The sequence below is a fragment of the Panthera pardus genome, unplaced genomic scaffold (genome assembly GCF_024362965.1).
Source record: "Panthera pardus isolate Hobbes unplaced genomic scaffold, ASM2436296v1 HiC_scaffold_25, whole genome shotgun sequence".
In the NCBI taxonomy this organism is placed as follows: Eukaryota; Metazoa; Chordata; class Mammalia; order Carnivora; family Felidae; genus Panthera; species Panthera pardus.
In genome coordinates, this window is record NW_026526821.1 from 1,088,253 (window position 1) to 1,111,931 (window position 23,679).

A 23,679-nucleotide genomic window follows, 5' to 3' on the forward strand; every position below is an offset into this window, starting at 1 on the left:
AACTGGAGAAAGGAGGCGCCGGGGCTCCGAGAGGGCCGAGTGTCCGGGCTCTGACCACTGTGTTCTCCTGGCTCTGGGTCACAGGCATCATGCTGTTCCAGGCCCCGGGGACAACGATGCCCATGCGGTATGTCCAGCCTCACCTATGCAGACAGCAGGAATAAGACAGCACCAGGTGCCCCCCTCCCCCAGCAAACGATCTTACAGGCAACCACAATCTCCATGTGTCTTCTCCATGCCTGCCACCTGTTGGACGTGGCCCGCCCCAAATGCCTGGCTTCACCTTAGTGTGAGCTGCCCACGGCCCAAGTGTATCAAAGTCCTGCTGGACCCGGATTCATCTGCAGGGCATCAGATCTTCCTCTGGGCCTTGTGCCCAACCTGCCTTTCCCATCCGTGGGTCAGGCAGGGCCCCCGGGAGATCCAGGGACGAGCAGCTTGGAGCAGTGCACTCCCCTGTGGCCCACCCACCCACCAGTGCCACCTCTACCTCCTCCTGCAGCCGCTGGAGATGTTGTCTGGTGCCCGGCTGATCCTGTCTCTCCAGGGCCAGTGCAGGCTCTGAGGCTGTCTCGGGTCCCACTATGATCTATGATCCCAGCAGTCCCCATCCACCCTGCTTAGTGCCTAACCTGCCTGCTGGCATCTGCCTTGGCCCTGCTTTGGGGAGCGATCTTGTGATTCCCCAGCCTGAGCCGGCATTCCAGGCCTCTCTCCTTCATCACAACCAGCGCCCAGATCTGGGGCTTGTGAAGATCTTACCCACCAGTGCACTGGAAAGAGAGCTGGAAAGGGAGCTCAGAGACCCACCTGGAAGCCACAGTGGGAATTGGCCACAGGGGCTCTCCAGCAAGGGATCGGGGTCCAGGCTGGGGACCCTATATTGGGAGGGGTGGGAGTGAGTGTGGAATGAGAACTGGACCCCTTTCAGGAAGGTGGAGCCAAGAAGGGGCTGTGCGGCGGTAAACAGACACCAGAAAGCCCCCTTGCACGTTCTGGACCAGGGAACGGTGTGGGGCTGAACTCGCTTTTCCTCCCTGTGGTGAAATCTGGGGTCAAGACTAACATGCAAACTGGCGATAAACTGGGGAGCCCCCTGGAGGCCCAAGGGAGCGCTGGAAAGGCAGCTCCCTCAAGGAGGCCCGAGCACAGGGCTGGGGGTGGGGGTGGGGGTGGGGACAGCTGTTGCCACCGGCAAAACTTAGGAAGCCCAGGGGTGCAGCCCCACGGCCCGCAGAGCTCACACCCAGGCTGCCCCTCTGAGGGACAATGGTGGGGCGCCAGGGGCGAGCGAGCTGCAGGGTAGACGGGGGTCCAGCCCGCTGTAAGCGGCTTTCGGTAGGCGGTCGCACTCGCCGGCTCAGCTTCTTCAGGCCTCGGGGAGAAGCACGAGCGGGGGGCGTTGGGGCCCACGACCTGCGCCAGCAGCTCAGGGTGCAGGCGCCGGGCCCGACAGGTGCAGCCCCCGGGAGGCGACCCGCCGCCGCTTCCCGCCCGGCCCCCGCGCGGCGCCGCCGGGTGCGCCCACGTGACTTCCCGGGCGCGCCCCGCCCCCCCCGCCGCGCGATACCGGGACCCGGGCGCGACATCCGTCCCGCCGGGCGAGGGCGCGCAGGCGCGGCGCGTGGCGGCCCGTCGGCGCTCCCGGCCTGCCCCGCGCGCGCTGACGTCGCGCAGCCTCGTCCCCGCCGACGCCGCCGCCGCCGCCGCCGCCGCCGCCGCCATTGGAGTCGGCGCCTCGTCAGTGCGTCCCGTCCGGGCTCCGTCTCACCGCGCCGCGCCCCGCGAGCGGCCCGCGCGCCCAGCAGTCGCCGCCGCCGCCGCCCGGCCGGCGCCCGGGGAGGAGGCGGCGGGCCCGGGGCCGCGAGAGCGCGGGTGACAGGCCCGGCCTCGCGGGGAGGCCCGAGCCGGCGGGCGCCCCGGCCCCGCGCCGCGCCGCGCCGTTCATGAAGCATGTCGGCCACCAGCGTGGACCCCCAGGTAGCGGGGCCCGGGGGCGCGGGGGAGGGCGGCCGGGGGCGCCGCGGGGCGGCGGGGCCCGTTCGGGGCCGGAGCGCGCCCCACGCCCGGGAGGGGTCCTCGTGAATAACTTTGTGTTTCCCTCTCCCCGGGGTCCCGTCTGCGCGCACGACCCGGCCTGCGGCGACACAGAGAACAAAAGGACAGGATACTAAAGGTGAGCGGAGTTGGCGCGGTCGCTGCGGGTCCTGGATGGAGGAGGCGGCGGGCCATGTGGGGGAGAAAAGGTCTCGGAAGGGCGTCTGGAGCCGGACGCTTCTCCTCCGTGTGCTTCCGGGAGGTAGATGTTAGGTGGCGATACCGGGAGGTTTAGCGGCTGGAGATCGGGGACTTTTCAAGGAGAAGTAAGTGAAAGGGTGGTGGGAGGCATCGCATCCTTCCTCCCCGCTGCATGGGGGTGGATTTGAATGGGGGAAGGGAGGGAGGCAGGTGTGCGGGGCCGGCCCCGGGGGCCCTGGGGGGCTAGCTGCGCCCCCCACTAGTTAGAGCCCTAGCGAACCGGGCCTCCGCAGTCTCTCGTGCTGTTCGGGCTTAGGGTAACCCCCCAAGACTCCCTGTCGTGAGAGCCCGTAAGTGACACTTCGTGTTTACTTGGAAGACTTTTCAACCAGTGTGTGTTACTCGGGTGTAACCAAATATGGTTCATCGTGTTTTAAGACTGGAAAGGGCCCAGCACTTTATTTACCTTTCCTTTCCTTTTTCGGCTGAGCGTTGAAACAGCGGAAAGTAAGCGGAGAGCCGGATAAAAACGAGCTCGGAAGCGTCATTCGGTTACAGCCTGGCCCCGCTGCCCGGGCCGGAAGCTCCCGGTTCTTCTCCGTCCCCCCACTCGCAGTGAGGCCTTTGCAAGCGCCGTGGTGGCCTCCGTGGTCTGCTCAGGCCACACCATCGTCCCCGAAGCCCAGTTACAAGCTCTTGGTTATTTTGTCAAGTTCTTCCAAATTATGATCAGAGTTTTACCAAAAACATGAAATTGTTGAAAGTTCTGCCTTGCCGTCCTAATTGTGTAAACGTCAGCTGGGTACTGTGTTCATTCTTAAAAGCAATTTCTAGAAATCGAGGGACGTAGGCTTTACTGTCTTTGATTTCCATGCTTAAAAGTGATTTTTTAAAATTCAGAGATAACATTTTGCAACTTCTTGTTCTAGTACAAAATGGTTCTTTGCATCAGAAGGATACAGTCCATGACAATGACTTTGAGCCCTACCTTTCTGGACAGTCAAATCAGGTGAGCTTTCTTGTTCTTTATTTTTTTTAAACCTGTATTTTTATGTTAGTTTTGAGTCTCGTAATGCAACTTTCCTGCTACGTTTCTGATTTTATCATCCTAAACAACAAAGAAGCACCATGTAAAGTACTAGAAACAGAGAGCATGCTGAGGATCTGCTCGGAAGACCAGCCTTGAGTTAAACATGGGGCGTGAGCGTGGGGAAGGCGGTGCGCCCCGGGAAGGAAGGTCCCGCTGGGGCCGTCTGCAGGTGGACTCCTGTCGTCCTCAGCGCCTACGGCTCAGTGACGCACCGCCGTGGATGGAGTGCAGGCGTGTGTCGTCGTCTGAGGTTTCCCGGGGAGTTATTTTAGCTCTGGGCAAGGAGAATTGTGGTCCAGGGGAGCATCTAAGAATCCAGCTCCGGAGCCAGACTTTGGCCTTGGGTTCGGATCTTCACTCCGCTGCCGTGTGACACTTCCTCAGGTGACTCGCCTCTTCTGTGCCTCACTGTCCTTTTGTAGAGGACTGGCTGTGGAGACGGCTGGGGAGTCGTTGGGAGGACGGCAGGCAGTGCTCATCAAGCCCCGACATGGCCCCTGTACAGGGCCCAGCAGGTCTTAGCTGCCCGTTTTTCTTCGGTTTTTCAGAGTTTCTTCACCGTGGCCCTGTGGGCATTTTGGACGGAAACGGTCTTTGTTTGGGGGGCTGTGAGTCGTGGGGTGCTGAGCAGCCTTCCTGGCCTCCTCCCCCTACACGCATACCGGTATGACGAGCAGAAGTGTCTTGATGGCGTCTCCTGGGGGCTGACTTACACTGGGTGAAACCACCAGGCTAGTTGGAGTTCAGGCTAGTTGGAGTTTTAAAACATACTACGCGTGTTCGCTTTGGAATAAAACCAGGCTTTGCCTCTTCCCTGGGGTGGAATGGAATTAGTTTGTCTCTTTTCTTGCCAGTCTGCCCCTTTCTGAAGTGTCTTAGAACTTAAAACTTTTCCCTGTCTTCGTCCTTCTTTTTTTCAAATGTGTATTTTTGAGAGAGAGACGGAGAGAATCCCAAGCAGGCTGCACACTGTCAGCCCGACCGGGGCTCGATCCCGCAAATTCGGAGAACATGACCTGAGCCGAAATCAAGAGTCGGAGGCTCAACCTACCGAGCTCCCAGGTGTCCCTGTCCTTACTGCACTGAGCCAGTCTGCAGTCAAGGTGCCCAGGACACCCTTTCTAGAGCCCCTCCCCTTGCACCGCCCCCCCCCCCCAGGACCCACCCCTCCTCTGGGCAGGGCCAGGTGGGGCAGAGAACTGCCCTGGCCTCGGTGACGCATTGTCGGGGTAATGGCAAGAAGTTGAATGAGTACTTTATTTCTCCCTTATGTGGTCTGAATGCTATGGCGGTATCGTGTTTTAGGCTTTGACCAAAGAAAGGTGAGGGGAATTGTTTCACTCGAAATATGTTTTTATGAGGCAGGCGCTTTCATGTTATTTGGGCGGATTTCCTTAGAAGCAGAGCAGATGATTTTCTGTCAGGAGGGTAATTACGGCTGTTTCACCCTGGGGAAGCCAGCTGGGAGGACAGGGGTCGGGTGACGCTGCAAGGGACAGCCTTAAAACAGCCCTTTGTCCTGGGTATTGGTGTGCTTTTCAGCAAGATGGTCAATCACAGTACTTAAGAGTAGGTTCGTGATCTTTTTCGTTTTTTTGTTTGTTTATTCTGAGAGAGCACACATGCGTGAGAGCTGGGGAGGGGCAGAGAGGGAGGGAGAGAGAGAGTCCCAAACAGGCTCTGCACCGTTAGCCCAGAGCCTGACACGGGGCTTCAGCTCACGAAACGGACGTCATGACCCGAGCTGGAGTCAAGAGTTGGACGCTCAACCGACGGCCACCCAGGGGCCCCAAGAGTAAATCCAGGTTCTTGATTGAGAACAGATTTTCCAGAAACGCCCAACTGTTAGAGCGTAGAATGCAGGTAACACGGGAGAGCTCTTGGAGCCTAGTTTTCCTGGTCCTCTTGTTTTGTGGATGAAGAAAAGGGCCCGAGAGGCCTGGTTTGCCCAGGTGGTGGAGCCAGTTTGTGGCAGAGCTAGGTTCTGGACTAACGGGGGGCGGGAAGAGATGGTCTCTGCCATGCACACAGCAGGGGCTCGTTTGGTCCTTGTGTTTGTTGCTACTTTCTTCGCGCTGGCCACCACGCACGTGGCCTCCTTGCAGACAGAAGCCACTGGGGATGGATGACACCTCTGGGTTTGGGCTCTGCCGGCAAAGGCTTCTCCTGAGGACGGCTCTGTGTTTCGGTCCTCCAGCTCCCAGACGGGAGGCGCGCCACGTGGCCCGCCCGACCGCACGTGAGTGAGGGACCGCGGTGGCTCGTGTGGCCGGGAGCAGCGCACTTCAGTTGCCAGCACTGTGCTTCTCTTTATTGAGGTGTTTTGGACACGTGACAGGTGGCACGTATTTGAAGGGTGCCATTTCACAAGGGACTTTGCCTGTGTACCTCTGGGGCCGTCACCGCAGGGAGGATGGTGATGAGGCCGTCAGCCCCGTGACGCTTTTTTTTAATACGGGTGTCTGTAGTGGCAAGTTCGAGGCTATCTCTGTTTTTGTGTTTTATGAAGTTTTAACACCGGGACAATTTGGAAAGTGTTTACAAGCATGCCGTTCAGGCTAGTTCACCTTGTAACGCCCCACAGCGGAGCCGGGGTCCTGGGTGCGGGAGGGCCTCTGGGCCCTCGGGCGTGCATTTGTCCCTTCCTGGTCGCCCCGGGAGCATCCTGATGGAGCAGCCCCGCATCCCCTCTGTGACACGAAATACACGTTCGCTTTAGGAGACGGGTGGGGGGGAGTGCGGGGAGCAGACGGGCTCTGGGTGGGGGCCACGCGGTGTGGATACTACGGACTGAACCGGATCACTCGGTCGTCAACAGACGCGCTCGTTTGCCCAGGCACGTCTGACAGAGACACAAAGGAGCGGAAGCAAGCTTTTCTAGTTTATTTCTCAGTTGCGTTCAGTTCAGTTGTGTTCTAAGTGCGATAGGATGTTTTCACTTTATGAGAAAGTTCTGCAAGTTTTCCTGTTCCCGTTTTCAGTGCCGAGCACCGTCATCGGTTCATGCTTATTCTTCTAGAAAGCTGTGATGCCTCTGACGCGAGGATCGACTTCCACTTTGAGCAGAGCCACTCGACGTGCCGGGGTGTGTGTTTTCGCAGTTGAGGGTGTGGTGGGCTCTCACCTCCGTTTCCAGGACCTGGTGTGCCCCATCTCAGAGGTTCCTTAGGCGGTCAGGTGGAAATCTGTACCTTCTCGCTCTTTGCAGAAAGCGTCTGGCCTCGGGAGGTGCTTCTGTTTATAAAAAGGCCAGCTCATCTTGAAAATCGTGCTCGGCTGTCATCCAGGGTTTCTGTCAGGTTTGGGGGTGGTTTTCACCCCGCAGCACGAGGCCAGGCTAAACTGATGCCCTGTTGGGTGGGCCACTTCATGTGGAGAGCCTGGGGGCCAGCTGGCTCATGGCTCGCTCTGTGCTGGGCGGTTCTGGCGGGCTCGAGCGACTGGGGGAGTTAGCAAGGAGCGCGTGGTCTTGTAGGCCGTGGCCTGGCGCGGGTTTCTTGTGGTCGTGTCCAAAGGCTGTGGGCTTCAGTGTTGGCACCCACTCAGTGGAGACCAGCCGTCGTGGAGTGCGGCTGGTGGGGCCCAGTGGGGTGTTCACATACTTCTTAAGGTCAAGTTGCTCAAACGGCGTGCCTCATGGGGCGCCCGGGTGGCTCAGTCGGTTGGGCGTCCAACTCTCGATCTCGGGGTTGTGGGTTCCGGCCCTGTGTTGGGCTCCATGCTGGGTGTGCAGCCTACTTAAAAGAAGACACTACGTGCCTCGAGCTGGACACAAAGGCAGAAATTCTCCGGCGTCAGAAACCGTGGTCCTTGCACGCGACCCGGCCAGCTGAGGGACTGCAGTCCTCTTGCACAGAGACACATGCAGCCCTTCCCCCGGGTGCACCCGCCGGGCCCCTTGCAGCTCTGGTCCCTTTGTCGGTCTTCCTAATTGCCGTTGATACTTTCCACTTCCACATAATTTACTTAAGGGTAATTTCTAGCCGTTCAGGATGAGTTTCTTTTTTAACGTGACTGTATTTTACCAAGTGTGAAAAAGTTTGAATTTTAGAATAGGTTCGTTATTGTGTTTTACTGTGGTTTTTCAACGAGAGTGACGCAGGGATCACAGACAGAGACTTGGTGGAAGTCTGTTTTGTCTGGAGAGCCCATTCTGTCTGTGATCTTGGACTTGGCCACAAGGAGGCGCCCGGGAGTCCGGTGTTTGTCAGTCTTTCCTCGTGGAGCCTCAGCTTGCCTTGAAAAAGAGTCCGCCTCGCCTCCCTGTTTTGGGGCCCTGCGTTCTAGCAGAGGCTGCAATTAGACGGAGTCTCGTATGTGGGAGCGTCAGTCAGGGGGAGGGTTTTCCCCGCACTGGCCTCAAAAAGGTTTTTGTAGGTCCTGCCTTTTCCTGGACGTGCAGCGCCCCTGCCTCGAGCGGCTGCCTGCGGGGAGGGAGAGTCAGGCGCTCGTTCCCGCTGCTGCAGCGCCCGCACCCGCACCCCCCAGACACCGGCCTCCAGTTGGCAGCCTCGGGGCGCGGTGGGTCGAGCCGAGGAGCGTCCAGGCGGCCGCACGTCTGTCTGGAGCCCGCGCTGCGGGGCACGGTCTGGCCAGTCGGGGCCGCGGTCCAGTTCGCCTATGAGAGGAGGAGAATTTCAGTTTTGCTGGAAGTTAAGGCCAGAGCATTTGGGTCCTATGTGCTGCGGACGGACAGACGGACGGACAGACGTACGGACAGATTGACGGACTGACGGGGACCGCTTCCCGTGCAGCACAGCCCGGGAGGGAGGGAGTGTGGTCCGAATAGCAAGCGAGAGTAAACACATCCGGGTCTTCTCACGGGACGAATGACTGCACGTAGGTTCGTACACTGACTTGCTTGGCTTTAGCGCTTTGAAGGCAAGACGGCCGGTGGTGCAGCGAAGAGCTGCCGGGAGGACGGGTGGAGAGCGAGTCGGGCTCACGGCGCTGAGGTTGCTGCACGCGGCCCGCCAGGTGGCCTGGAGCCAGTCGTGCCCCGGGGAGGACAGAGGTGAGGACAGACGGACGGAGGCCGTGGGCAGGGCTGGCGTCCGGCCCGGGGAGTGCCGGGCCCGGTGCGCGTGGGGACGGCTGCTGGTGGGCCTGCGGCCGCTTGTCAGGACGCACCTTCGTCTGGGGCCTTGAAGCGAGGAGTCTCCATTCCTCTTGCTGTGAGAGCCGTAGCGTTGGAGGAAGATCTGTAGTGCTTTTGTGACTCTCCCGTCCGTGCTCACCGTGACCCGCCTGCACTGATGGGTCCCAGGAGGAGAGGGTTAGGTCCACTCAGGGCCACCACTTCTCTCCCAGATGCCCTCCTGCCGGGAGGCACTCCCGTGAGCCAGGAGGGTTCAGGGGTGCCGGCTGGCTGGCTTCCTGTTCCTGGGACGGTCCCGGCTGGAAGCCGCCGAGAAGCGCCTGTGCACGGCGTGGTCAGGACCCGGAACGCCAGTTCTGTCCAGTCCACAGCAGGACTTTAGATGAACTCGGAGGGCCGTTGAATGGAGAACACAACGCATGATGGTTTGTGTCCTCAGTTATGTCCTGCTACGGGCGAGGCTTAACTGTGAGTCACGAGTGAGGTGCTAGCCCCGTGTGAGCCCCGTCTGTGGGTGCTGAGGTCAGGCGGCAGGCTTAGCTCTTGGGGCTGCCCGTCGCCTCACAGAGCATGCCCTCTGCCCGAACCTGGTGATTTGCTCTCCCTCCTGACCGGCCCCCTGGAGAGCGTCTTTGAGGGCCCAGGTTGGATGCAGGCAGACAGAGGAGGTTACAAGAAAGGGGCCGGAGTCACTGACGTCCTTTCTAGGGAAGGTAGCTCCAGCTGTGCCGCGGCTTATGGGACATCGATGATGGGGCCGGTTCGTTGTCTGTTTTTCACCCCCTGAGCATCTCCATGATTTTTATTACTGGGAAAGCCCTTGCCTTTTAAAAAGTGATTCTGCAGTTGTCTGCTATCAAATGGAGCGGCCAACAGGCAGGAGCGGCGATGCCTGAGGTCCTGCGAATCCTCGACGGGACGGGGCAGCAGGAGGTGGCAGTGGAGACCGACAGCCAGGAGGCTGGGTGACCGACGTCACGTGTTGGGCTGGGACTGCTGAGGGACCGGCCTGTTCTCCAGAGGGTCCTCTGGGGGAGCAGGGTCTGGAGAGTCCCACGCCTGCTCACGGTGGCAGTCTCCCTCCCTGGCGGCCTCAGCCCGGCTCCCCCCCTCTGTGGGTCCCTGGGACTGTGCTGGCCAGGACAGCGGTGTTCTCACGTGATAGTCGGTGCAGGGCTGGAGGAGGAGGTCTCTGGCCAATGCTCTCCTTGTAGAACTTTCTGGTTGTTTGTAGAGGAGGGTAGGAGAGAGGACGGGGGCCACTAAGCAGTCAGAAAATGGTAGCATGGGCTGGAAAGCTTGCTGCTGCCTCCACTCTTGTTTTCCTTTATGGCCTTGCCACTCCTTAAACCAGCTGCCCTGGGCGGGAAGCCTGCACCCCTACCCTGCACCCCTCCGCTCCTCCTACCGCCCACACCTGCCAGGAAACCATCTATGTCACCTGCCAGTGGCATGGCCAGGGGGCCCCAGCTGTGGCCAGAAGCCCGCTGAGTCTCTCCCCAAGGAGACGCCTTGCCAGAATGGCTGACCTCAGGTCTAAATCCACACCCTGGGCAGATTTCCTGAGATTCCGGAGGTGAGTCTCTGCTGCCTTGAGGGCAGTCCAGCCGCTCGAAAAGCCCTCTCTGGGGCTCCAGCCGACGCATGGGTGTCCTCTCAGTAAGGAATCCCAGGTGAAGTTGGAGCCCGATGTGAAGGCTTCTCCAGCTCAGAGAGCAGGCAGGACACGGAGTCTCGGCCAAGGAGCCGGCCGAGGCCTCCGTGCTGCCTGACGCGCGGTGAGAGCCAAGGCCACGCCTGGGCCGTGGTGGGGATGTGAGATGACGAGGCCCCTTTGGACTCGGAAGTGGGGGTGGGCTGGCAGGAAAGGCGTGTGGGAGGGGCCTCTGAAGGGGCCCTTGGTAGAGGGGGTGGGAGGAGCCCGTGGGTCCAGCGGAAAAGGGTGTTGCCCGTGAGCCGGGACCCGCGGGGACCCACGGGAGCGTTGAGCAATCAGGGGGCTTGAAACCAGGCTGCCGGGCAAGCCGCCCTGTCGCCCCGAGCTCCCCGGAAGCCGTCTTGGCCTTCCCGCAGCTGTTCTCCCCTCCCGCCGTGCCGGCGGTGCTGTCCCGTGTGCGGGGTCAGCGGCGTCGCCGCTCCTCACTCTGGTTCCCTCCCGCGTGAACAGTGTGCTGCTTGAGGGTGCAGGAGCGGCTGCAGGTGGGCCGCTGGCGGCCGGTGCCGGGGCGGCTGGGCCCGGTCGCGTCACGCGGACCCAGCACGCTGCAGGTGACCACCTGGCTGCTCTCAGCCCTTGCTGTGTTCTCACTGGGTGGCCTCGGTTCCTGCGGGGGGGTGACGCTGCCGTGCAGCCCGCCTGGACCGAGGCAGGAAGTCTCCGAGTCGCGTGCTGAGAGCAGTCTAACCCGTCCCCGCTTGTCTTCCCAGAGTAACAGTTACCCCTCCATGGCGGATCCTTACCTGTCCAGCTACTACCCACCGTCCATCGGATTTCCTTACTCCCTCAATGAGGCGCCCTGGTCCACTGGAGGGGACCCTCCGATCCCGTACCTCACCACCTACGGACAGCTCAGTAACGGAGACCACCACTTCATGCACGATGCTGTCTTCGGCCAGCCCGGGGGCCTGGGGAACAGCATCTACCAGCACAGGTTCAATTTCTTCCCCGAAAACCCTGCCTTCTCCGCCTGGGGGACGAGCGGGTCTCAGGGGCAGCAGGCTCAGAGCTCCGCCTACGGAAGCAGCTACACGTACCCGCCGAGCTCCCTGGGTGGCACGATCGTGGACGGGCAGACGGGCTTCCACAGCGATACCCTCAACAAGGCCCCCGGCATGAACAGCCTGGAGCAGGGCATGGTGGGCCTGAAGATTGGGGACGTCACCACCTCTGCCGTCAAGACCGTGGGGTCGGTGGTTAGCAGCGTGGCGATGGCCGGTGTCCTTTCCGGGAACGGTGGGACGAGCGTGAATATGCCGGTTTCAAAGCCGACCTCGTGGGCTGCCATCGCCAGCAAGCCGGCAAAGCCACAGCCGAAAATGAAAGCAAAGGGCGGACCCGTCGTCGGGGCAGCCCTGCCCCCGCCACCTATAAAGCATAACATGGACATCGGCACGTGGGACAACAAAGGGCCTGTGCCCAAGCCTCCGGCCCCCCAGCAGGCACCGGCCCCCCAGCCTGCCCCGCAGCCCCAGCCGGTCGTGCAGCCTCTTCCCGCTCAGCCCCCCCCTTTGGCCCAACCGCAGTATCCGAGCCCTCAGCAGCCACCCCAGACCCGCTGGGTCGCCCCTCGCAACAGAAATGCGGCGTTCGGGCAGAGCGGAGGGGCCGGCGGCGACGGTAACTCTCCTGGGAACGCTCAGCCCAATTCTGCCCCCGGTGTGGAGTCCCACCCCGTTCTGGAAAAACTGAAAGCGGCCCACAGCTATAACCCTAAAGAGTTCGATTGGAATCTTAAGAGCGGCCGCGTGTTCATCATAAAGAGCTACTCGGAGGACGACATCCACCGCTCCATCAAGTACTCGATCTGGTGCAGCACGGAGCACGGCAACAAGCGCCTGGACGGTGCCTTCCGCGCCGCCGGCAGCAAGGGGCCCGTGTACCTGCTCTTCAGCGTCAACGGGAGCGGCCACTTCTGCGGGGTGGCCGAGATGAAGTCGCCCGTGGACTACGGCACCAGCGCGGGGGTCTGGTCTCAGGACAAGTGGAAAGGCAAGTTCGACGTGAAATGGATTTTCGTCAAGGACGTGCCCAACAACCAGCTGCGGCACATCAGGCTGGAGAATAACGACAACAAGCCGGTCACCAACTCCCGCGACACCCAGGAGGTGCCCTTAGAGAAAGCAAAGCAAGTGCTGAGAATCATCGCTTCCTACAAGCACACGACCTCCATCTTTGACGACTTTTCTCACTACGAGAAGCGTCAGGAGGAGGAGGAGGAGGTGCGCAAGGTGAGTCTGACCTTCTCGAGCTCCGGGCGGGCCGGGGCCCGAGCTGGAGCCGAGGCCTCGTGCTCGCTGGCTGGGGCCCGGCGACCGCCAGGTCCCCGTGGCCTCGGGCAGGGCCAGCAGCGTCTGGGCTTGTCCGGGCACGGCCACCCGGGGGGGGGGGGGGGGGGGGCGCGTAAGTGGACGTGACCACACAGCTTTGTGGTTCATAGGGAACACGAGCCCTGGGGCCATGGTGCAGAAATTCTCCCAGGACACTTAGAAATAACGCCCCGTGGACTGGGGTAGGCCGGCGAGGCTGCTGGGGCCGCGGGGGGCTACAGGCCCTGCCTGACCCCCCAGGGCACCGCCCTCCTCGCCCGGGAAGCTCTGGTCTGGAGGCCGTGGCTTCTTTTTCTCCCGAAGACCCAGTGCCTTACAGGTTTTGGGACCTTGAACTCTCCCTCCGGGTGGCAAAGAGGAGGTGGGGGCAGAGTGGGTGTGGAACGCAGGCCTCCCCTAACCGGAAGTGAGCATCTAGAACCCGGGGCGCGAGCCGCGAGTTGGGCCTCCGACGTAGTGCGTTCCCCTTCGGCCACCGAGAACCTCCCGGAGCCTGAGCAGTTCCGGCCCGCTGAAGCGAGTCTGCCTGTGCTGCAGCGGAACGGGGCCCGTGGCCGTGAACTGGCCCAGGGTGGGAACAAGGACGGTGAAGCACACTCTGTGAAGCTGGCTTGTCTCAGAGAGTTCATGCTGAGGTTTTTTCCTGCTGTTTGATACCGAAACATCCTTTTTTAAATTAAACGTCAGTTGACGATGGTTGGGCGTGCGGTCCTGTACCGACAGACGCATCACCCGTCTGTGAATGGCAAGCGTCCCGGAGCATTTTTAGCTGAAAGGCCTGCAGCCGATGGTGACGTTAGCAGAGTTAGGCGCTGCGATGGCGCAACCATCACGGTTTGTAAAACTTGGAAACGCATTGGTCCTTCTTTGGTTTGTAGGGCAAGGAGAGGGGCGTGTTATTTATTTCCAGTTCCTGAGACCCTGTATTCTAACTCTTTTCGGTGTAGAGTAAAATGCCGAATTGCTGAATTTGCAGGGGTGGAGCAGAGATCACTGGTCATGAAGCTTAAGCTCCTTGGTGGATTTCAGCCTGGCAGCAGCTTTGTGTGGCTGTGACGGTCTATCTTAGATACGCTTCCTGACTCGCCAGGTTCTGGGAGTTGTGACGAGGCTAGGGGTGAATTTCTGCCCGTAACCGGTTGCCGTTTTTAAGGGTCTGGGGTCCCAAACCTGAGTTGGCCAGTGGGGTTGGGAAGAGAGAGTGTCGAGTTGGTCCGTGGGATACGTGCCTGCAGGCAGACTCGGGGCACTCGCGGCATTACGCTGTTCCTCCAGGGAGCTTGAGAGACGTGTGGAACCTACCAGAACTTTCAGCAGTGTGCTTCTTCCCTAGACCGCTGTTCGTGTGTCTCCAGGGGAGTTTAGTTGCAGCACTGTGAGGAAGGACCAATGTGGTTTCTGCCCCTATTGATGAGAAGCCAGCCGGGCGGACGTGGGGAGAGACTGGGATGCGTCACGGGCTCGTCAGACGTGCTCTGGGAAAGATGGTTCTGGGTGTGGTAGGAAAGAGCCCCGGCCAGAGAGGACTTGCGTGGAGCAGGTGGACGCCGAGGGCTGGGCATAGTTATCAGAGGCCCGGGGCGCCCGCTGGCGTGGCCTGGCTGGTCCCCGCGGGGGGTGCAGGCCCAGGTGGGGGCCGCAGCCCGCGGCGCGGCCCGGGGGACCTCACTTCGGAGGGAGCGTGCATGGCGCGTTCACTCCGCGCGTTCAACTCTTCTCCTTTTTCTATTTACAGGAACGGCAGAATCGAAACAAACAATAAGGACGAACCAGTTTCTTCTGTGTTCTAACGTCGGACTGAAAAAGTTGAAGAGAACGTGTGCTCGGTGCTGTTGTCTCGCGCGGGGCCCGACTCGTCGCACCTTTCGCTCATTGTCTTTCATTTTTGCCCAGATGGATCTGCGTTCGTTTGTACTTTTTCTATGGATTATCGTATTCTAGAACTCACTAATAAAGGGGTATGTTTTCTGTCAGCCTATCAACCAGACCTAATGTGAGATGTAAGTATCCTTCAAAAGCAAACCAAACAGAAAGCCCTAATACATCTGAAAGGTGGTTTTTTGGTTTTTTTGGGGTTTTATGCAGAAATTATGTTCTTACTTTTCTAGTCAGTGTCCTTTAACATGTTTACGTGGAACTCATTTGTCACCCCTTTGTTGCTTTACAGCAGACACAAGAAACCGTGAGTGGTTTTGGCGTTTACTGTCTTCTGTTAAAATACTTCTTTTCAAAATGTCGAAATCAACAGGTTAACGATCACCTCATTTGGGCAGTTTGCTATTTCTATTACCCGTTATCTGTCTACAACGCTAATCCGTTTGATTTTTCTACTAGACAAAAAGATACGTTTCAGTTTTCCGGATGTGGTGAACGTGCCCCGTCGCACGGAGCGCCGTCCACCCTCGAACGGTCTCAGGCGCCGCTGGCCGCCGTGTCCCTCGCGCCGCTCCGCCCGGCGGGGTGGACGCGGCGGCCCGCGGAGGGCCGGGCCCGGCGGGCGGCCGTTCGAGCCGTGTGCGTCGCCCCACCTGCCCCCCTCCTCACCCGACACCCGACGCCCTTCTGAGTTGCCTGCCCACGATGCTGAGCTTTACACGTCCGGTCCGCTGGTGCAGGCGGAGCGGCGGGCGGTGCCGCGGGCGTCACTTTCACCGTGCGCGTCTGGTTTCTCTTTCCCGTTGAATGGGGAAAAAAAAAAAAAAGCAAACAACAAAAAAACCTTTTAGAAACTGAATTTGCTGTCCTGTTCTGTGGACCGAGGGACCTTGAACTGGCTGCCACCTGGAGTCCGAGTCAAGCGTGACCACGGTGCTCACACCCGTCGCTCCGGCACGCAGTCTGCACGCGCCCACTGTAGGGGATCTTCCTGTGTAGAGAGCAGATACTTTCCGAAAACTATTTACTCCAAAAGACCCTCTGAGTTAAAGTTTAAGCTGTATTATTTAGACTTGTATTTAGAACGTGTCACTTTCTCTGAACTGTTCCTGCCTGTGTGGAGTCACGGACAACATCGGATAACTTTTCCTCTGGAGAATACAAGCCTTAATAAACGATACCTATTTAGCAAGTCCGGTGTCCTCCTCCTTCACTCCCCTTTCACAGGGTGGTGGTGGTGGTGATTGCACAGCCAGCCGCGGGGGGGGGGGGGGGGGGTCGCTGCCCCAGAGCCCGAGCGCGATTCTCCGCGTCCGAGACTCGTTCTCGTCTGCCGCAGGGGAGCCGGCGACCGAGACCGTCGATGTTGTAACTTCGCTCACCCCGCGCTGCGGTTTGTGGGAAAGACGGAGGGACTGTTTAAAGCTCCGGTTACAGCTCCGGGTTCGTAGTTCCCCCCCCCCCCCCCCGCGTTGTGCTGCAGGCCTTTTCAGATCTCAGCACCGGCCTCCCCGGACTGGCCGTCCCGCCCGCCACCTCCCTCCGTTCGTTCTTCAGCCGCGGGCACCGGCACGCTTCCTCCGAGCCTGCGTGTGTAGCAGGAAGTCCCGTGCCTGCTCGGTTTGCTTTACCGTTGAGGTAAAATCCACAGGCACGAACTGGAAGAGGGTTGAAGTTTGAGGCAGAGCTGACACAAAGGCACAGGATGTTAGCATCATCCCAGAAAACTGGCCTTCCCGGGTGCTCGCCCTGCCAGGGCCCAGCCATTGGAGTAAGGTCATGGCTGGTGAACACAGGGAGTCAGGCCGGGCCCTGCGCCCTGACAGGCCGGGGGGTGGGGGGGATTTTGCACTCCCCACCCGGTGAGTGTTCTAGTACAAACGTAGCTCCGTGTTTGCTCGGAATTCCTTCTGGGATTTTATTTTGGTAAAGTGCGTATTAGACCTTGAGTGTGGGTTCCTTGAGCGCCATTTCCTTTCGTGTGGTCACCGGGCTCCTTTAAAGACTAAGATTGGTTCCTGGCTTGCAAGGTGACTGGCTGAGGGATGACCTCACCTTCGGTTGGGTTTGAAGCAACAGGGAGGGTCCGGGGCTTTCACGGGCACGAAGGAAGGGGCCCGGCGTTTGTTACCGAGAAGCTGCGACTCGGTTTGTCTAATGAGATCAGTTCCTGATTGGCCTGTGTGCCTGGTCCTTAGATGTCACCTAGTCTGAAGGCTCCCTCCAAACCCTGCCAGCCGGACTGGCTCCGGGGAGCAGAGGTCAGGGGCTGCCTTGCACTGTGTCACTTGAGGCTAAACATCCGAGGAAGGAAGGATCATTGTGTGGCGGTGGGAAAGGATCACAGGGATGCATGCAATTGCACGCGGGCCACGTTTTGCTCGTGAGGGGCTATGTGATGTCATATCTGCCCCCCAAAGCCAGGAATCCGCTTTTCTTTTCCCCTCTGTCCCAGCCCAAGGCCCAAACGCCATTCACAGGTGGCGTTTTCGTGTGGGCGCTTAACGCACAGAGCGGAGTCCCAGAGAGAGAGTGCTGGCTGGGCCTGCCTGCTGGTGGCTTCTCCCCAGCCTGGGCTCCCGTGCCGCCTCGGGCTCCCTGTGGCCCGGGGTCCTCCCGCTCAGTAGGGTGAAGGCAGGTCGCTAGCTGTGTTTCTTCGCTGAGGTCAGGGAGCGGGGTCCTTGTTGGGCCTGGCTCAGCGAGCGCCGCGGGCAGGCGGCCGGGCCCCTGGCCTTGTGCAGGTAACTCTCCGCTTATACCTGCTCTCCCTGGGGTGCCCCACGGGATCCATCACCTCGTGCTCAGCTTGCAGTTCCTTTTTTTTCTTTTTAAGTCTTTAAAAATGTTTATTTTTGAGAGAGAGACAGAGCATGAGCAGGGGAAGGGGCAGAGAGAGAGGGAGACCCAGAATCGGAAGCAGGCTCCAGACTGAGCCGTCAGCACAGAGCCTGATGCGGGGCTCGAACTCACGAACTGTGAGACCGTGACCCCAGCCGAAGTCGGACACTCAACTGACTGAGCCACCCAGCAGTTGCTTTTGACATGTGCGTGTGCAGTTTTCCCCTCCCCCAAAACCTATGTGTTAGGAAAGGGGTTTGAACGGTTGTCCTGAATGACATTTTTACTATAATGTTTTGTGGGGAGGAGGGTCATGGCGAATTTTTTTTGAGCTGAGGACACCCAGTCGACTGTCTCTTCTCAGAGAACATCTGTGTTTACTGGAGGGTCTGGGTCACCGAAGTGACCACACGCTGGGAAGTAACTGCTGAGATCCCTCCTGCCGCCTGGATGCAGGGTGGAGGGTCAGCCCTCCCGCAGATGAGGTCACCCCTGCCTGTGTCACCTGCCCTGGCGTGAGGAGAGCGAGGAGCAGGCCCGGGCTTTGCCCCTGCAGTGACCTTCCGTGGGGCAGCTCCGGGAGTGGCTTGGGTGGTACCCCGACCTCCGGCACCCGTGGAGGCACAGGGGACGAGGGTCATCTCGACAGGTTCCCGGAGCCTTGTGCAGCCGCACTCTGGACTGTCTGTGGGGTGTGTGTGCCCCCCCCCCCCCCGCCCCTGCAAGAGTTCAGTCCCCCCTGAGTCAGAGTGACCAACCTCGCCCACAGTGGATGGAGCGCAAGGCTCGTGGGTGAGGTCAGGTACCCTCTGGACACATGCTGAGTGGCACTGGGGTGCACCTGCAGCGGTGACCCCGGCTCCTTGTCCCCTTCCTGCCCGCCTCGGGACAGACCCGGGCTGAGATTGGCGCATCAGCGGTAAGCACACAGATAGACGAGGGTGCCCTGAGGCTGTGGCATCCCACACAGAGGGGGACCCACACGCCCAGGCACCACGTCCCACGGGACAGGACCTTCCTCCCAAGCGCAGGGCCCCCGCGCTGACGGACGTGGGAGGCTGGGTCCCTGAGGCCTGGCCACTTGGGTGCTTGTGCGAAAGCACCTCCTCCAGGCAGGGAAAGGCTCCATTGCTTCCCGCTGCCCGTTCTGGGCCGTGGCCGGTTGGCAGCCTGGGAGGCGATTTCTGCTGTGACCGTGGCAGCACCCAGGCCTGGTCTCCCCCTGCCCCTTGCCCCCTGGGAGCCTGGGAGGGGAAGGGAGGTGAGGGGACAGGCAGCCCCTCTCTCCTCGGCCCTGCCTAACTGGCTCAGAAATTGGGGGCTTTCTGTAGGTTGCGGGGAGAGGGAGAGGACAGCCGCTCTCCTCGGGGCGGGGGGGCTGGTCAGGGTGAGAAGTGCCCCTGCTGTTCTCCAGGTGCCCCTCCTGTCCCCTCCCATCCCTCCCATCTCCCGTCCCCCTCTGCCCCTTTCCATCCCCTCCTGTCCCCCTCTATCCCCTCCCATCCGCCTCCATCCTCTCCCATCTCCCTCTGTCCCCTCCCATCCCCTCCCTTCCTCCCTGGCCCCTCCCAGCACCCCCCCCCCCCACACACACACACAAGCATTGGGCTCTGCTGTGATCTCCATGCTGGCGTGAGACCCCGAGCCGTCCCTGGCGTCACGGACAGTTTGTGTTGGGTTAGTGTTGGCCACAACATCTCTAGTGGCTGATGCGAGGTGCGGGCAGGTGTGGCTGTTTTGCGCCTGCACTGTGGTAGGTCATCAGACGAGAGGGAGCACCCATCCAGGCGGGGTCAGGGGGGACCTTGGCAAGCCGCTAGAGCATCCGGATTCCGGGGGACACTGCTTCACAGGCAGGGGGGAGAGCCCCTTCCCCTTGGGATTTTGGGAGGCCTGCCACACCCTAGGGACTGGGCATGGGACCCCGGAGATGGGGACAGAAGTCTCTTGGCTAGGATGTGGGACATCACAGCCCTGGAAAGTTCCTGGATACCATGGGGCCTGGGAAAGGAGGCGTTAGGACAGGGTGGGGCTGATGGGGAGGGTGCATCTCGTTTTCATTTTTTTATTTGGAATAATGTCAAGTTTACAGAACAGCTCAAGAACAAGTACATAGAATACCTTTTACCTGGATTTGCTTATTCTTAACGTTTTGCCCCGTTTTCTTGATCATGTGCTTGCCGTGTTTGTGCATGCGTGCATGTGTACGTGTGTAAGTTTGTGTAGGTGTGTGTGTTGTATATGTATGCGTGTAGGTGTTGTATGTGCATGGAGGGGTGTGTGTGCGTGTGTGTGTGGTTGTGAATGGGTGTGTGCGGGTGTGTGTGCAGGGTGGTGTGTGTAGGTGGGGGGTCGTGTGTGTGTGAATATGTGTGTATACATGTGTGGTGTGCAGGTGTGCGTGTGCATGTTTTGTGCACCATTTGAGGTCTGCTGTGGCTCTTTCACCACATTTCCAGTGGGTTGTTGACCACAGTGTGTCAGGCTCTCCAGTGAGTGTGAGAGGGCTGTGATCCTCTCTCCTAAGGCACCGTCTCATTCCAGTTTGGTTTTTAACACAACGGGGTCCTTTGCAGCATTTCAGGGAGGGAGGACGCTTTCTGGTCCGCTCTTTCCCCGTGGCTGGAGGAAGACTCAAGGTCGACGCTCTACTGACCTCCCTCTGCCTGCCCTGGAAGATGACCCCGCCCCCCCGCATGCACATTCTTGCAGGCCTAACGGGTCCATGAGGGTGCATTCCGCCCCCTGCAGTGTCCTTTGGGTGGCTGGTCCCGCGGTGGCTTCCTCTGCAGACATAGGAGGTCGAGCATAGCTGGCGACTGCTGTCCCTGGGCCAGCGCACTGTGAGTGTGTGTTTGTGGCCAGGGAAGCCCTGCACAGCGGGCGTCCGCAAGTGGGTTCAGCCTGGAGGTCGGCACCGAGAGGGAGGGGTGCCAGGGCTGGGCCGGCTGGTGGTGATGCCAAGAGCGGGCCCCTTCCTCCTGTCCTAGGCACTCAAAAGGTCGCTGCTTCCCTGGGCAGCCGGCGGCACCGTAGGGCCCCCTAGCTCACTGCGACACCCACCACCAGCTGGTGGGAGCGATCGTGTGGGTGGTGTCCCGAGTGACAGGTGTCGTCTGCACCACTGTCGGGGATGCAGTGTGGACGGGACGGCTGCTCCCTGCCCTGAGCCCAGGTGTGTCGCCCGTGGGGGTTCTGATGTGGCCCCAGGTGGGATGAGGTCCCCGTGCTTCATGCCGGAGCCCTGAGACAATGCCCCGAGGCCAGAGTGACTGGTGCCTGTGGCTCGTCCCTTTCTGCCCTCCTCCCCTGTCCCCTGGGCGGGTGTCTGGGTTTCCTTCCTGCCCAGGTGTACTGCCAGTACAGGCACCTGAATCCTGTCACCGTGTGGAGTAGAAAGTTGTCCTTTCCTTGTCCGCCCGCCACCCCAAAGTCCCTGGAAACTGGAACTCAGCCCCTGGGGTTCTGGTCACTGGCTGCCATTAAGGGCACAGAGCTTGGTGATATAATCCTTTGCCGCTGAGGGCCACCAGGCCAGCTGGGGGATGCCCCCCCCCCCCCCCCCCCCCCAGGGATCGCAGATATGTCCAGAGGGTGAGCAGACCGTGGCCTGCTGCAGGAACACTAAAGAGGGAGGAGGGACAGTGTGGATATATGCTTGGCCGGGAAGTCTTCCTGGAGAAGGACCAGGATGTGGGGGGAGCCGGGGTTGTGGGCTGGTGAGGGCCCTGGGGCAGGTCGCCGGAAGTCTGTGGTCCCCCCAGCAAGCACAGGTAAGGGAGCCTGTGGGGCAGGGGCAGCCAGGAGGGGGCCCTGGGCACCCAGGGAAAGCGTACGGCCGGCGAGCCCCTATCTGGGGTTTGGTGGCGAGAGGGTGTCTGAGTGCAGGTAGGGGAGCAGCAGACACCTGGGCATCTGCATCTAGAGGTCAGGGCAAGGGCAAGGGCATGGGGTGGTGGTCTGAGAGAGACACGGTCAGGGCTGTGGGTGAGGAGGCCAAGGCCGGGGGCTGTACTCGAGCTGCTGGCGGGGGGTTGGTCTTTCCCTCAGCCGTGGCTCTGCCCTGAGCAGGCCCCATGTCTGTCCCCACCTCTGAGAGCCAGGGGTGGGGGCCCAGCCTTCTGGGGGGACTTCCTGGTGCTCAGAGTCCCAGCTGCACAGGGGTGAGGTGCTGTGGGGTGGGGGTAAGTGGGGGTGCTGCCCGGAAGACACAGCCCACCCAGCCTTTTGGGGATGGCCCACGACCCGGACTCTGGGGCCGTGGGGACAGTGAAGCTTGGGGCTCGTCAGCTCTAATCTGCGCCTGGTGGCCTGGGGTCCCACGTGGGGATGTCGCAGGGCTGGCTGTCTTGCCTGTGTCCATAGGCCACAGGGGGTACCACCTGGTGGATGCCAGGATGGGGTGGGGGGACAGGAAGGCCCTGACTGGTCTGGAGGATGAGTAGGTCTCTCCTCCTCGGAGAGAAAGGTAGACCTTGTTCAGCCTGGGATGATGGCTTGGGTCCCGGTCTGCCTCTCCTGGCCAGTCCCCGGCCCCGATGGCCAGTGAAGGACCCCGGGGTGCGGAGGAATAAAGAAATGACCAAAGGAGAGCCTGTGCCTTAGGGACCCTGGGGTTTTGATGCCCGTCCTTGGATAGTCACGGAAGCCTCTGGAAGACAAACATGAGGTTGAGGCCTGAAGGGTGACTTGGGGAGGAGGTAAGGTGGGCAGAAGAGCCTTTCCATTAGAACACAAGGAAAGGCTCCGGCAGGAGAGCCCAGGGCCACTGGGAGCCCGGAGGCCTAGAAGGGTTGCTGGCTCTTCCCTAGCCTCGAGCTGCCCCGTGTTCCAGGTATGCGTGCACATGGACACACACACACACCCCAACGTGTGTATAAATGCACAAATGCATACATGAGCACACACACAGGCACGTATAAATACCTAATTATGCACACGCGTGTAACCACACATACACCAACAGACACAAACGCGTGCACATTCCCACGCCCATGCATACATGCCCAGGCACACACACGCACAGGTGTGTGGGCCCTGGTAACACTGACGGTCAGTTGTAAAGGTGATAATGGTCCGAGACAAAACAGGGGTCCCTGGGGGAATCCTGCCTTCCCCTCCGTCTGGGTGCTGGGGCAGAGCACCTCCTTAGGTTCTCCGCACGTGAGGAAAGTGGGATCGGGCTGGAAACAGGCCTTTCCGTGGGCTCCTGGGTCACCATCTCTGGTCTTCGGGCAGGTGGGCTCTGAGAAACCGGGAGGCAAAGCCTGCTTGCCCCCAGGGGTCCCGCACTCCCTGGGTGTGAAGTGGTTGGGGAGATGCAGTTTGGGTGCCAAGACAAGGGGCTTTCCCGACGTTTTGGAGGACCGTGGGGAAAGGGCACTGGAGACGGCTCCGGGTTGGCCGGGCCTGGGGCTGCTTGAGCACTGGTGACTGGGGGTCTCTGTGGCTTGAGGAGAGCCGTCCTGCATCACACACCCAGCTGTCACTGAGAGCCCTGCACTTGACCATCCCACTCCCGTCTCCACCCGGTCACTGCCTTTCCCGTGGTCTCAGCATGCGGCCACCCTTTTAGGAGCACGTGGGCTTTCTGAATGGCCTTTCAGGGGCACAGTTGCACGGTTCTGCATCTTCTTCGCTGTGCTCGCCCACCCGCACTGCTTCAGAGAACTAAAACCAAGACCAGCCAGAGGGGGCTCCGTCGGCCTCACCCCGTGAGGTCGATGATGACGATGACGGTGATGGCGCTGATATCGATGGCGATGATGGCGATCATGAGGGTGACGATGATAATAGCTGCTTACGTTCACCGAGTGACCACGTCTGAGCTCGCTGTCCAGCACAGATGGGGAGGGAAAGACCACTCGTGTGTGGTGGCTCTGGGGGACCTACCTTCCTGCCTCCCACCATCAAGAACCTCCTGCTCTGTTCCAGACTCAGTTCCAGCTGGGTTCCTGGGAGGAGTGCGGGAACCCGTGTCATTCTTGGCCCGTAAGGGTCCCGTGTCCTGCAGCGTTGCTCAGACCTTGGAGGCGCCTGCGGCCTGGTCCCTGTGAGGGGCTCAGGAATATTTGTCGAGTGAATGAATGTAGAGCATCCGGGTGTGCAGGGGCCTCACCTCACGTGAGCCTGGGTATCCCTCCTCCCCCGGTTGGAGGTGCCGTGGCAGAGGGCGGTCTCCCAGCAGGGAGAGGGCTTCCTCTGCTGTCACGCTCATGCAGACGGCCTTTGGGGCCGACTTCTGCTGTCTGTGCAGTGCCCGGCGTCCCTCTGGGCCCGTCCAGCACAGAATCCTGCGAGATGCCCTCACGTCGTGAGCATCGGCACTTGCGGCTCTCCACGGGCGCCTGCGTGGAGGGTTCTGCGCTGTCTGGCTGTGCCTTGAGATTCTACCTGAGCCTGGTGCGTGGGCGGCCCTGCCAGCCGTGGAGATGACTGTGCACTTTTTGAGCCATGACGGGCGCGGCTTAGGGCTGAGGGCACCCCAGGCCTG

The 23,679-nt window shown here is 60.5% G+C and overlaps 1 protein-coding gene across 1 annotated transcript; it reads left to right on the forward strand.

Moving 5' to 3' along the window:
• The first annotated feature begins 1,690 nt into the window (after window positions 1–1,690).
• On the forward strand, window positions 1,691–15,540 carry YTHDF1 (YTH N6-methyladenosine RNA binding protein F1). Its single transcript, XM_019426332.2, has 5 exons — window positions 1,691–1,980; window positions 2,152–2,176; window positions 3,168–3,247; window positions 10,854–12,374; window positions 14,209–15,540. The coding sequence occupies exons 1-5, from the start codon at window positions 1,954–1,956 to the stop codon at window positions 14,233–14,235; spliced, it is 1,680 nt and encodes a 559-aa protein (XP_019281877.1). The 5' UTR covers window positions 1,691–1,953; the 3' UTR covers window positions 14,236–15,540.
• The last annotated feature ends 8,139 nt before the right edge of the window (window positions 15,541–23,679 follow it).

What these genes read in the sequence shown, in the direction of transcription:
- YTHDF1 (XM_019426332.2), top strand. Translation starts at nt 1,954, where the DNA reads ATGTCGGCCACCAGCGTGGACCCCCAG. An exon ending in CCACCAGCGTGGACCCCCAG is followed by an intron (nt 1,981 to 2,151) that starts GTAGCGGGGCCC and finishes GCGGCGACACAG; the next exon opens with AGAACAAAAGGACAGGATAC. An exon ending in AAAAGGACAGGATACTAAAG is followed by an intron (nt 2,177 to 3,167) that starts GTGAGCGGAGTT and finishes TTCTTGTTCTAG; the next exon opens with TACAAAATGGTTCTTTGCAT.